Consider the following 14,751-nt stretch of genomic DNA (forward strand, 5'->3'; position numbering starts at 1 on the left):
TCAGGTTTAAGCACCTGTGCTGTCCAAGTCACATGATTCTTTGAGACTGGGGAGTGCACAGACTCCTGGAAAGTTACACCCACTACATTCCCAGGAGTCTGTGCGGTGTAGGTCAGGAAGCATTAAGCACCTAGGTGCAGGAAGTGGGAAGATTAATTATTCTGCCTAGCAACAACATTTTGAAGGCATCTAAAAAAAATTTTTTTTTCGTAAAGGACTAATGAATTTTTTTTAAAACTACTGATGTAATGTTATATTTATGGGTGGAACTCCACTTTAAAACACCCCATTTGTCCTCTGCGGATTGGTTGTCAGTATCCAAACTGGTGGGGAATGTATATGTATTACTGGCTGCTGTATTTTAAAGAATAAAGGGCCAGATCCACAAAAACCTGACGTAACTTAAAAAATCCAATTTAAGTTACACTGGCTTAAAGTTTCTACCTAAGTGCCTGATCCACAAAGCACTTATCTAGAAATTTCAGGCTGTGTAACTAAAATTCCGCCGGCGCAAGGCGTTCCTATTCAAATGGGGCGAGTCCCATTTAAATGAGGCGCGCTCCCGCGCCGGCCGTACTGCGCATGCGCGTCGGCCGTACTGCGCATGCGCGAAGTTACGTTACGCCGAGTTTTGAGGATCGCGACGGCTTAAAGTTGCGTCGGGGAAAAAAAAAATGACAGCGGCATGCATTCCTGAGGGAGAACTCCATGCCAATTTTCAAAGAAAAAACCGGCATGGGTTCCCCCCCCAGGAGCATACCAGGTCCTTAGGTCTGGCATGGGTTGTAAGGAGACCCCCCCACGCCGAAAAATTGACGTAGGGGGTCCCCCTACAATCCATACCAGACCCGTATCCAAAGCACGGTACCCGGCCGGCCAGGAAGGGAGTGGGGACGAGCGAGCGCCCCCCCCCCCCCCCCTGAGCCGTGCCAGGCCGCGTGCCCTCAACATGGGGGGGTTGGGTGCTCTGGGGCAGGGGGGCGCACTGCGGGCCCCCCCACCCCAGAGCACCCTGTCCCCATGTTGATGAGGACAGGACCTCTTCCCGACAACCCTTGCCATTGGTTGTCGGGGTCTGCGGGCGGAGGCTTATCGGAATCTGGGAGTCCCCTTTAATAAGGGGGCCCCCAGATACCGGCCCCCCACCCTAAGTGAATGGATATGGGGTACATCGTACCCCTATCCATTCACCTGGAGGCAAAAAGTAAAAGTTAATAAACACACAACACAAGGCTTTTTAAAATAGTTTATTATTCTGCTCCGGACGCCCCCCCTGTCTTCGTTATTAGCTCAATTACCAGGGGGGGCTTCTTCTTCCGCTCTCCGGGGGTCTTCTTCCACTCTCCGGGGGTCTTCCGCTCTCCGGGGGGGCTTCTCCGGACTCCGGGGGGGCTTCTCCGGACTCCGGGGGGCTTCTTCCATCTTCTCCCCTCTTCCGCTCTTGACTCGGCGAACCCCGGTTCTTCTGCAGCTGTCCGGTGCCTTCTTCTTCAGCGCTGGCTGCCTGCTATGTTTGTGTGTTAGCTCGATTTCAAACAGGCAGCCGGCGCGGTCTTCTGTGGCGTCAGGGTCTTCTGGTCTTCTGTTCTTCCGATGTTGTCTCGTCGCCTGTTGTCGCTGTAATGATGGAAGCGCGCCTTGCATCCCATTTATATAGGCATCACCGTCCCATCATGCTCCGGTAGGTACCCACGTGGTGGGTGCCTACCCACGTGCACCCACCACGTGGGTACCTACCGGAGCATGATGGGACGGTGATGCCTATATAAATGTGATGCAAGGCGCGCTTCCATCATTACAGCGACAACAGGCGACGAGACAACATCGGAAGAACAGAAGACCAGAAGACCCTGACGTCACAGAAGACCGCGCCGGCTGCCTGTTTGAAATCGAGCTAACACACAAACATAGCAGGCAGCCAGCGCTGAAGAAGAAGGCACCGGACAGCTGCAGAAGAACCGGGGTTCGCCGAGTCAAGAGCGGAAGAGGGGAGAAGATGGAAGAAGCCCCCCGGAGTCCGGAGAAGCCCCCCCGGAGTCCGGAGAAGCCCCCCCGGAGAGCGGAAGACCCCCGGAGAGTGGAAGAAGACCCCCGGAGAGCGGAAGAAGAAGCCCCCCCTGGTAATTGAGCTAATAACGAAGACAGGGGGGGCGTCCGGAGCAGAATAATAAACTATTTTAAAAAGCCTTGTGTTGTGTGTTTATTAACTTTTACTTTTTGCCTCCAGGTGAATGGATAGGGGTACGATGTACCCCATATCCATTCACTTAGGGTGGGGGGCCGGTATCTGGGGGCCCCCTTATTAAAGGGGACTCCCAGATTCCGATAAGCCTCCGCCCGCAGACCCCGACAACCAATGGCAAGGGTTGTCGGGAAGAGGTCCTGTCCTCATCAACATGGGGACAGGGTGCTCTGGGGTGGGGGGGCCCGCAGTGCGCCCCCCTGCCCCAGAGCACCCAACCCCCCCATGTTGAGGGCACGCGGCCTGGCACGGCTCAGGAGGGGGGGGGGGGCGCTCGCTCGTCCCCACTCCCTTCCTGGCCGGCCGGGTACCGTGCTTTGGATACGGGTCTGGTATGGATTGTAGGGGGACCCCCTACGTCAATTTTTCGGCGTGGGGGGGTCTCCTTACAACCCATGACAGACCTAAGGGCCTGGTATGCTCCTGGGGGGGAACCCATGCCGGTTTTGTTTTTTACAAATTGACGTGGAGTTCTCCCTCGGGAAAGCATACCAAATGCCGTCGCTGCAATGGGCCTTTACAAGGTGTGACTAACTTTACACTTTGTAAAACGAGCCCTAATTTTACACTTGCAAAATAACACTTACGGCGCAAAAAAGAAGCTAGAAAGCTTTGTGGATCGCCTTAAGTGCTAATTTGCATACTAGCAACGGCATTTCGACTCGAAATGCCCCCAGCGGCGGATGCGGTACTGCATCCTAAAATTAGGCAGTGTAAATCAATTACACATGCCGGATCTTCTGTGTAACTTTGGAAAAAGCCTTTTGAGGATCGTTTCCAAAGTTACACACAGACTGAACAGCACTTAAGTCGGAGTATCTCTTTTGAGGATCTGGCCCGAAGTGTACTGTAATAAGCCCTTGATGATACAGCATGATATTAATAGTACGGCTATTGAAAGCATGTATTTTTCTGAAACTCACCTGTCACACTAATCCAGAGTATTAGAACACAGGCACCTGAAGAGATAATCAGAAAAAATGTTTTTTTATTAGGATACAATTTGTGTTTTCTGTATTTTAGGTAATCTCATTCTATAATATTTGGCTTTACATTGTTATGACTGCAGTTCTGTACAATTGTTTCCACTACCATACATTTTGTCAACTGCTTGTTTGACATTATCTATAAGGACACATTCAGACTGACGATTAATCCTGTCCTCCATGCAGAGCTGCTGGCAGATGTATGTGCATCCACCTTTTAGCTGCATGCAGGCAGCCCATAGAAGTGGATGCACATGTGATGACTGCAAAGTCTGACATGCGGGCAGGAGCGGGTGCACAGAGACAGGAGCGCAGAGGCCCATCTGAAGGAACACAAAGATAAACTCCAGCCAAAACTTTTTTTTTCAGTTCTGGATGCAACATGGAAGGTATGGAACCTATTTAGTTTTTTTTTATGCTTCCTAGGGGACACCTGTTACTTCACCTACTTAGTGGTTTCAAACCCAAAAGCAAACATTAATTATATTGCAGCTTACCATTTTTTAGATGTGATGGCTGCATTATTTTTCTTTTTTTGGCTTCCTTGCTTCTATTTTCATCCACTGATCTGGCCAGTAATTCTGCTGTTTTTCAAAAGTTCAAGCTCTCCAGCAGAATGTATCAGTTACAGAGATAAGCCATACCATTTAACACTAGCAGGATTAACGCAATAATCCATTTTTATCTATTTGTGCAAAACCTTTTTCCCAAAAGTAAAAAAAATAACTGTTTGCTGTAACTGCTTATAAAGTGTTAAAGTGTACCAAATAATACCTGCGCTTAGGTCAACAACAACAAAAAAAAAAAACAATAAAAGCAGCTTGCACAATTTGCAGTCAACAAACTAAGAACAATTCAGGCAAATAAGCTCAGTGCTAAACATAACATATAATCACAATATAATAATGCATAAATAAATGAATAAAAAAAACTTCACACCAAGTGAATCTAAAAGGTGGCATAGTTTAATAGATCTTATGTAAGTCCATTACCAGTCCTCTTATGCCGCGTACACATGATCGGTCAAACCGATGAGAACGGTCTCATAGACCGTTTTCATCGGTTAACCGATGAAGCTGACTGATCAGTCGTGCCTACACACCATCGGTTAAAAAAACGATCGTGTCAGAACGCAGTGACGTAAAACACAACGACGTGCTGAAAAAAACGAAGTTCAATGCTTCCAAGCATACGTCGACTTGATTCTGAGCATGCCTGGATTTTTAACCGATGGACATTCCTACAAAGGATTTTAAAACAAGATTGCTTTTTTTTAACCTATGGATAAATAACCGATGGGGCCTACACACGATCGGTTTGGTCTGATGAAAACGGTCCATCAGACCGTTCTCATCGGTTGACCGATCGTGTGTACGCGGCATTAGGGTGGCCAATAGATGACAAAACCATAATCAGCCTGAAAAGGGTGTTTAAAGAGTGTGACATAAACCAGAGAAATCCTACACTAACAGTTATCACACACAGCCTCTTACCAAATAGTTTTGACCACCAAATAAACAGTGGTCAAGCAGCACAATCAGATGCCCAATGGCTTAAATGGGATCCACTGGTTCACATAATTTGCATCAATTTCCCAGGTACCAGGATTGTCTCACCTAAATGATAATAATTCTCCAAAAGGTATAGATCAGAAAAACAGCAAAGCCATCTCAAAGTGTAGAAAGAATAAAATTCGAAAAAGTATTCAAATGTAATGCACTCACATTTAAATAGCATAAAACCAGCATATTATATAGATGTCCCTGACGACATCTATTGATGACAAAACGCATAGGGTGGAGCTTTAGCGTGTGACATCATCGTGCACCGAAATGGACCTTGGCCATCTTGTTGGTTTGAAACATTGCTTTCCATATAATATGTTGTTTTTTTGCTGTTTAAATGTGAGTGCATTACTTTTGAACAGTGGTCTCCAAACTGCCGATCTGGGGCCAGATGTGGCCCTTTTCTTACCTTTATCTGGCCCTTGAGGCATAATTCCTGCCACTGACACAAACAATGGGGCATCATTTCTGAAACCAACTATTACTTCCATAATACCAAAGATCCGGGATTGTTTTTTCCCACTGGACACAGTCCAGCCCCCCTAAAGTCTGAAGAACAGTAAACTGATCCTTTGTTTAGAAAGCATGGAGACCCCTGCTCTAGACTAAAAGGATGAACAGATGAGGAAGAATGAAGGACAGGAGGATTTGGTTTGAAAAGAGGCACAGTCTCTCAAAATGAGAGACAGTTGGGAGCTATGCATACTTCATTTAAACCTGAAACCAAAATTTGGGCTATTCGCTTCAGTGTCCAGCCTTCCCTTCAGTCTTAACATCATGCATGGCTCCAGATAGGTCTGCCACATAATTCAGAAGTCAGGTGCTAGTCCAGCTCGTAGCGTGGGATAGCAGAGATAAAGATTGGATGACTGCACACCGATACACATAAGATCCAATGTGCAAAATATGTCCATACAAACAAAACACAGTGTTGTGTTCCCTTCAGTCTTCCCTACTGTAGTTGTACAGACTTCTCTCCTGTACTGAGATTTCTCACAGTGTACATTAGAAGCTATCGCAATTCAGATGGAGCTGGCTGGAGGACATGCAGCATTATCTAGCTGTTTTCTCCACAGTCTGACTGCCCCTTTAAAAAAAAAAAATGTAGCTGTATATTTCTTGCTACTACCATATTCTTCCACCAAAGAATAACCCAAATGTAATTCTCCTGCTGCTGACGATCACACTGATACCACATATGTGTATGTTACCTGTTGTTTGTACCCATAGTACAAAATCAATAGTGCCCATTTTGCTTTTTTTTTTTTTTTTATCGAAAACATACTGACACTGAAACTAACAGATGCTGATACTAATAAAAAAATAATAATATTGACCCTAACTTTGACCTTTGACCTTGACCCAAAAGCCTCGTACACACGGCCGGTTTTCCCGACGGGAAAACTGCAAGGAGAGTTTTTGGCTGGGAATCCCGGCCGTGTGTATGCTCCCTCGCAGTTTTTCCGAAAGCATAACTGTCAAAAACCGCCAGTTTCCGGCGGACGTTTCCCCGCGTTTTTTGGCAGTTTTCCTATGGGAAAAACTGCGATGGAGCATACACGCGGTCGGGATTCCCGACCAAAGCTCTCATCGGAGTTTTCCCGACAGGAAAACCGGCCGTGTGTAGGGGGAAAAGTTACCGAGCAGGTTCTCGGCTTTCCCCTCTGGATTTCCGACGGGAACTTTTCCCGTCGGAAATTGCATAAAAATAGCTAGATCAATGTTTGATCTTGGTCAGTGCCACAGACACTGTTTGGGTTAAGTAAGCGTCAAAGGTCAAGTTCAGGGTCAAAGGTCTGGTGGTATTGCTGTGATCGTCAGGAGCAGGAGAATTTATTTTGGCTTGTTATTTGGTGGTAGGTTATGGTTATGGTAGTAGCAAGAAATATACAGCTACATAAAAAAAATAAAAAATGATTTACTGTACAATTTTGGGACACTTTTCCTTGAATAATAATAATAATAATAAAATAATCAGGTGAAATCTATTACCATTTAACACAAAACAAAAGGCCAATTTGTCTTGTAAAAAAATGTGGTTTAATCCACCTGGATGCACAAGTAGTTGTGATGATTTGTACGGTTTTACTAACACATGTCAAAGCTGCAAAATTGTGCCCAGGCATTAAAAAGTTGCCCTGTGAGAAAGTGAATAGCCGTGTTAATTTTGTCGACTAAAACATTTTCGTAGACTAAATTAATACTATTTTAGTCGATTAAAATACAACTAAAACTAAAACAATTGAGATGACTAAAATAAGACTAAAACTAACACTACACTTTAGTCAAAATGAAAACTGGTCTGTAGTGCATGTTCAAACCTTAATACCATAAATAATAACATATTCCATTTTTTTACTCCAGCAGTATATAATGAGTTTGGAAATTGTAGAGAAATGCTTAAATTATGCATTATAAGTTATAACTACACCCATTAGATTTTAGACGATTAAAATGAATTTAGTCGACTTAAATGTACTGGAGATTTAGGCCCAGATTCTCAAAGGAGATACGACGGCGTATCTCCAGATACGCCGTCGTATCTCTGAGTCTGAGCGGTCGTATCTATGCGGCTGATTCTTATGCCGCGTACACACCATCACTTTATGTGATGAAAAAAAACGACACTTTCTGTGAAGTAAAAAATTACGTTTTTGAAACTTCAATTTTCAAAGACGAAGTTGCCTACACACCATCGTTTTTCTCACAATGATCTTGCAAAGTGAGGTTACGTTCACCACGTTTTTCCATTGAAGCTCGCTTCATAAGTAGCTTCTGGGCATGCGTGGACGTTTTTGCTACACACGGTCAATTTCTGTGAAGTAAAAAGTGCACTTTTGAAAAACGACACATAAAATTGAAGCATGCTTCAATTTTTTTTGGTCGTTTTTTACAAGACATAAAACGACGTTTTCCCCCACACACGGTCAATTAAAGTGACGTTTTTAAAAACGTAATTTTTTTTCATCACATAAAGTGATGGTGTGTACGGGGCATTAGAATCAGTTACGCATAGATTTCTATTAGATCCGACCAGCGTAAGTCTCTTACGCCGTCGGATCTTAACTGCATATTTACGCTGGGCGCTAGGGGCGTGTACGCTGATTTACGCCTAGAAATATGTAAATCAGCTAGATACGCGAATTCACGAACGTATGCCCGGCCGACGCAGTACAGATACGCCGTTTACGTTAGGCTTTTCCCGGCATAAAGTTACCCCTGCTATATGGTGACGTACATGCGGCGTACCAATTTTAAGTATGGACGTCGTACCCGCGTCGAATTTTGAAAAATGTACGTCGTTTGTGTAAATCGTCCGTGAGTGGGGCTGGACTTAATTTACGTTCACGTCGAAACCAATACGTCCTTGCGGCGTATTTGGAGCAATGCACACTGGGATATGTCCACGGACGGCGCATGCACCGTTTGTTAAAAACGTCAATCACGTCGGGTCATGGTTAATTTACATAACACACGCCCACCTCTTCACAATTTGAATTAGGCGGGCTTACGCCGGCCTATTTACGCTACGCCGCCGCAACTTTCTTTTGAGAATACGGCACTTGCCTGTAAAAGTTGCGGAGGCGTAACGTAAATAGGATACGTTACGCCCGCACAAAGTTACACGCATCTACGTGAATCCAGGCCACAGTCGACTAAATACGACTAAAAGTAAAACAATTGCAGAAGACTAAAATGGGACTAAAACTAAAATGTAATTTTAGTCAAAAGACTAAAGCCTCGGAATTTTGTCTGAAGGGCGTTGGCCAGGAACTTGTATGGCATACAAACGGCAAAGAATTGTTAGCCACCAAACATGAAACGACATGGTTTTTCAGCTCTTTAGAGCCACCCTTTGGGCAACTTCTGCTAATGTTGTCTGGTTAGCATTGCCTCTGAGCATATGTGTTTGTACTTTGGATTTTTTTCCGACGGACTTGTGTACACACGATCGGAAAATCCAACATCACGCATTTGTTGTTGGAAAATTTTAAAGCATGCTATCAAAAATTTGCTGTCGGAAATTCCGACAAAAATTGTCCGATGGAGCATACAAACGGTCGGATTTTCCGACAACATCCTGCCATCACACAATTCCTGTCGGAAAATCCGATTGTGTGTATGAGGCTTTAACCTCCCTGGCGGTATGATTCTGTCTGGAATTACGTACCAAAAGCAGTACAATTATTTGCAAGGAAATTTGGCGTTTTATACTGTAGGCCTGTAATTTTTAGGAATAACTCACTTAAATCTGACCAAACAAGAGTCTAATAGGCATCCCGGGTATGACATTTTTTTAAAAACAAAAAGATAAATTATAATATAATAAATAATTATAAATAATTATAACAAATAATAATATAATTCTAATAAAAATTATTCAATAATGTAATCAACTCAAAATCACTGAAATTTGCTCAGTTGCAGAATTGTCGCTGTCATTATTTTTTTTTTTTTATGACAAATTTCCCCACAAATCGCTATCGCACAATTCTGCAAGTTATTATAATTTATTATCGCTGTTTTTTAGCTGATCTAAAACAATTTTTGACATAAAAAGACACTTTTGGTTGCTATGCACAATCTACAGTTTTCAGGCAGAAAAAAAGTTTTTTATTATATAAAAGAACATGCAGGGCACTGGGCAGACCACTAGGGACAAGGGGTGTGTGTTTTTTTTACATACAGTACTGTAATCTATAAGATTACAGTATACTGTATGTAATGTGTTTGTTTACGTTTTTGAATTTGGCGCCGTTCTCCGCTCCCGTGCGTCGTAACGTCGCAGGGAACGGAGATCGGCGGCACAGGAGGACGCTGTGTGAATCGAGCGAGGTCCCGCTCGCTCACACAGCGCGGTGACATCGCTGGATCCAGGACAAGGTAAGCCAGCGCACGCTGCAGGCTCTGCATATCTACCCCGAGCGTGACTCGGGGATACCGATCGCAGCAGAAAAAATCCAACCCGAGTCACGCTCGGGGTTACCGCCAGGAGGGTTAAACTAAATCTAAATTTGCTGCCAAAAATAATACTAGTGAATAAAATTCTAGGATGCATCACTAAAGGGATCACCAGCAGGAAGAAGAATTGAACTTAATTTTTTGCGGCTTGTCGTAGTGTTGTACCTCACCGCGTTTGGACACGATCGGATTTTTGACTGATGGTGTGTAGGCAAGACTGATGAAAGTCAGCTTCATCGGATATTTGACGAAAAAATCCATCGGATAGGATTCTATCAGATATCTGATCGTGTGTACGAGGCTTGAGATGTAAATTGCCATCAGGGATGTGTAAAATGCTAGTTGTCTGGCTGCAGTTCCAGTGGCTATAATACTTTCTGACCTACAGCAAGCACGCTCACTAGCAAAGGCAGGATACCGTGAAATCTCCTGATCTGCCTGTGGATTAGGGCCCATTCACACTGCCCACACACGGAAACGTTCTGATTTGGTGTGCAAGCAGTTGTCTTTGCTGTATGGCAGGGGGTGGTGTGATGTTTGTTTTATCACATTACGCAGTCCCCCCTTTTTTTTCACATTTATTTGAAGTACAGATAATGACACTTCGTTCATATCTATGTGGTGCGTTGCGCTGCTGTGCGGTACCTGTGATGCCTTCCTGTCCACTCTGCACTTCCGGGCTGCGTTGCAGTGTGTATAGGGCACATAGAAAACAATTGTTCTATCTGCCCTACCGGTGACTGGCATTCTTCCAGTGTTGAAAAAAGCCAGTCACTGCACTAGTGTGGGCAAGCCCTTATGGGTCAGTGTTTCAGAAAATATATATCAACATGAAAAAGCTATATCACAGTGACAATCTGACAGCACGTTTCATTTGGCGAGCATTACCGCTGCCTAACATGGCCAATGCAAGTCTATGGGGTCGCGCTGCAACTGCAACGCAACACATGCTGTGGTGTGGTATTGCCGCATGTCCAAGGGCCTCCTCACGGCCTGTCAAATGCTTTACTAAAGAAGGATCCAACTCACTTGGACTTCAGAGGGCACTGCACATGTAAACAAGTCCTAAGGCTGGGTTCACATATATGCATATTTTAAACCGCATCCAATTGACATGACATGTGAATGTGACGGTCTCTCAATGGAGCTGGTTCACACATGTCCAGGGAGGACACGGTGTCTTTTGAAAAAGGGTCCTGTGCGTTTTTGGGTCCGGATCAGGTGCGAATTGAGGCAATAATTTTCACCCAAATCGCACTTGAACTGGTGAACAGGAACGCACCAGACCCCAGACTGCAAACCACAGCCGCACATATGTGAACCCAGCCTAAAGGTTTTCTGTAACTTTTTTAGCCACAAATATCAGTGCATGTCCCCCCCTATTCTCCAAAAACCCCCAAAATTCTAACACACTTACCCCACAGCAGTTGTCTCCTGGAACACATCATTGTGTATAATACAGATGCACAGAGAAGCTTACAAATGTAAATGTTAAACTGGGAGGATACCTCTCCACACCAGGGGGAACCACACCGATTACATAACAGTTCCTCCTACGCTCTCCAAAAAAAGAGAAGATGTGTAGCACTGTCCCCTGAAAGAATGTACTAAACAATACAGAGTCAATTTTAAGCACAAAACAAGAGAAGTGTGTTTTTTTTTAATTAATGTTAGTTCCACAGAAAAAATAGGAAAGTGGTCCAATGAAATTGTCACCATGTTGTATCTTTCATTTATTAGTCATTCACTGATAATATCTGTAGCATTACCCCCCATAGGAGCAACTGAGTAGATTATCTAGATCCTTTTTACAATAGCTTCCTCACAGCAAAACACAGTTCCAATCACTCTTCAGGCTCATGACTGATCTACTGTTTTCTACACTTCTCTCTTAGCAAAAAACATTACTTTAAAGAACCACTCCGACAACATAAATCCCTTTGACTGGGTTGATACTTTAATATTATGTATCAGCCACAGCTTGACTATGAAACACTGAGCAATCAAACACAGTGGCGGCTTGCCCATTAGGGGCGCATAGGCGTGCCCCCCCTATACATGCGTCCGGCTCCCTGTATAGATTCCAATGGAGGGGGTGTTTTTTTGAAGATCGTGATTACAGCTAGAGGCTCTAATAGGCTTGAAAAAAGGGTGGGCTCGGGAAGCAGAGCACTGTGCTCCGAGCCCATCCAGTTGTGTAACAATAGTGAATAAATATTTGCTATTTTCACACTGATTCTCCTTCCGGCCAATCAGGAAGCGGTCATGAGACCCGTCACCTGATTGGCCGAAAGTCGATGAGATCTGATTGGCCGCTGCCAGAAGGAGGGTGTAGGAGACGCTGGGGAACCGAGGGAAGAAACGCCCGCAGCCCAGAGAGAAGCCACTGGGAAACCGGGGGAGGAAATGCCCACAACCCGGAGAGAAGCCGCTGGGGAACCAAGGGAGGAAACGCCCGCAGCCCGGAGAGAAGCTGTTGGGGAACCAAGGGTGGAAATGCCCCCAGCCCGGAGAGAAGCTGCTGGGTAAAGGAGGGAGTAAACGCCCGCAGCCGGCAAAGAAGCCGCTGGGGAACTGAGGGAGGAAACGCCCCCAGCCCGGAGAGAAGCAGCTGGGAAAAGGAGGGAGGAAATGCCTGCAGCCCGGAGAGAAGTCACTGGGGAACCGAGGGAGGAACCGCCCACAGCATGGAAAGAAGCTGCTAGGGAACCAATGGAGGAAACGCCGGTCGCCCCGGAGCACTGCCCACGAGATGGGGTAAGTGCGGGGCCTGACTGACAGATGGGGGGACTGTGCCTCCTGTGCCCCCGCGACCCAGCCGGCCGACCGGATGAGGGGGAGTTTCAGTGGATGGATTGTTTGCCACCCCCCCAAGAAAAAACCTACCAGCTGCCACTTATCAAACCACTAACATATAATCAGCTCCACAATCCCTTTTTGCAGACTGACTGGGTGTCTAAAATTCTCCTTCCTTATCAGGAGCCAATTCAGCACCCATTCATCCAGGTTAGGCTCAGGGGGTTAGTTGGGCTTCCTTCTACCTATTCCCCCCCCCCCTTCCGCTGCCTTCGGTCACTCTGCCTTGAGTCTCCCATCCCAGGAGACCTGAGCCACCAGCCAGCACTTGGCATTTTGAATACTTTCTAGTGCAGAGGAGGGGTTTCTGGTCTTTTAGACCCCAGATCTCTCCATAAACCTGTCACTGCCACAAGGGATGTTTACATTCCTTGTGACAGCAATAAAAGTGTTTAGAAATTATTCTTTTAAAGAGACAGTGTAAAAAAAAAAAAAATAATTAATAAATAAGAAAAAAACACACACATGTGAGGCATTGCCACGATTGTTAGAGCAAGAGCAATAATTCTAGCCCAAGGCCGGGAGGGAGGGACTTTTTCTCTCCTGAAGCTGTACAGACTGAGGGGACCAGCAGATCACAAAGCACAATGGGACCCTCCTTCTTACTCACTCTATCAATAACCTATCAATAACCTTCATCCCTTTTCCCCCCTCCCTTCACCCATATACTTAACCCTTTGCACCAAAGTGGGATAATCTAGGGATGAACCATGAGGGAGTGTCCGGTGATCACTCCAGGGCATCGGGATACATCAACACCTGTACTCTGTCCCATGAATGATTTGTAGCACGCATCGACCCAGTCAAAAGTGATGACACTTAGAAACCCCAATAAACCAGTGTCAAGAACCATGAAACAGACGGAGACAGAAAATGCAGTTAAAATCACACCTTTTAATAAAATGGTAAAAATGGTACAGCTGGCAAAAACGTAGTCAAAACATAGCCAGAGTTCGGTAGCCAAATCTGGTAGTCAGAACAAGTCAGGAAATCAGGGAGCCAGAGATCAGCATAGTCAGAGGCAGCAGACAGGATCAGGAACAAGAAGGTACGTCAGCCAGGCAAGTCTTCAACAGGAACACAGCAGGAAGTCTCTAGATATGTTTGACCAAGGCTAAGGCAATTGAGGAAATGAACCAGGTAGTTTAAATATCCAAGAGGGGATGCCACTGTGGAACAATGAGTTCTGGCACTTAAAGTGGAGTTTCCATCCCAAATTTTCTTTTTCATTATTGTGCTCATTAGACCTAAAAAAGAAAAAAATTATGTTTTTTACTCATCTGGAAATGCCTGTTGCTATGCGGTCCCACTAAATCTGCCTTTGGAATCACCTAAGATTCTGACATCATCTCCCTCTAATGCTCCTGGGAAATGTGTGTCATTATTTCCCAGGATGCAGTGCACTACCCAATTATCACTCCCCATCCAAGACTTCCAGGAAGTAAGTGCTTGTGGGCTTCACAATGCCCACAAGCAAAATGACAACGGTTGGACATAGTTTATAAAACTATCTTTTTTGAATAACAATGCGGAGCGGCGGCGGATTGTAAAATAGTAAGTGACCGGATTTAATTTATAAAAACGCATGATGAAAGGACATACATTTAAAAAATGCTTATTGTGGTTGGAACCCCGCTTTAACCAACAGCTGAGCAACCTGAGCACAGAGAAGGAAGCCCTGACAACCAGACAGTAAAGACTCTTGTAAGATCCCATGAGAGCAGCCTCAAGTACCGTTGCTACATCCCCATCACCATGCAACAGCCAGCGCCTGGCAACAACCATTTGGCCCACTAAAAAATATTCAAAGAGGTCTGGAAATGCCAGACCTCCCTGTCCTAGAGGTTCCTGCATGTACGGAGGCCTATTCTGGGATGAGATGAAGACCATAAAAAGGAACGAAACAAACTATTTGCATGCTTAAAATATGAACAGGGGACCCAGATCAGGGAATTATGCAAATAATACAAAAGGACTGATAGAATTTTCATCTTAAAGCGGAGTTCCACCCTATTTTTCAACTTTTCAGCATTCGTTTTTACACTGCCCCTTTAAATACATTTGGGATGTTTTTTTTTTTTCTTTTAAAAACTCACGTTTTTATCCCTGAGTGTCTTATTCCCCCGCCGCGGCGGAATGG

General features: G+C 45.0%; 1 protein-coding gene across 1 annotated transcript in view; it reads right to left on the reverse strand.

Moving 5' to 3' along the window:
- Window positions 1-11,387, reverse strand: part of LOC120933243 (adhesion G protein-coupled receptor E3-like) — a 115,648-nt gene extending 104,261 nt beyond the window's left edge. Inside the window, exons 1-2 of the mRNA XM_040346346.1 lie at window positions 11,173-11,387; window positions 3,166-3,201 (exon numbers count right to left, since the gene is read on the reverse strand). Of these exons, the coding sequence (XP_040202280.1) occupies window positions 3,166-3,201; window positions 11,173-11,203 (67 nt within the window). The 5' untranslated portion in view covers window positions 11,204-11,387. The remainder of the gene's footprint in view (window positions 1-3,165; window positions 3,202-11,172) is intronic.
- Window positions 11,388-14,751: the final 3,364 nt, after the last annotated feature.

The sequence above is a fragment of the Rana temporaria genome, chromosome 3 (genome assembly GCF_905171775.1).
Source record: "Rana temporaria chromosome 3, aRanTem1.1, whole genome shotgun sequence".
Classification (NCBI taxonomy): domain Eukaryota; kingdom Metazoa; phylum Chordata; class Amphibia; order Anura; family Ranidae; genus Rana; species Rana temporaria.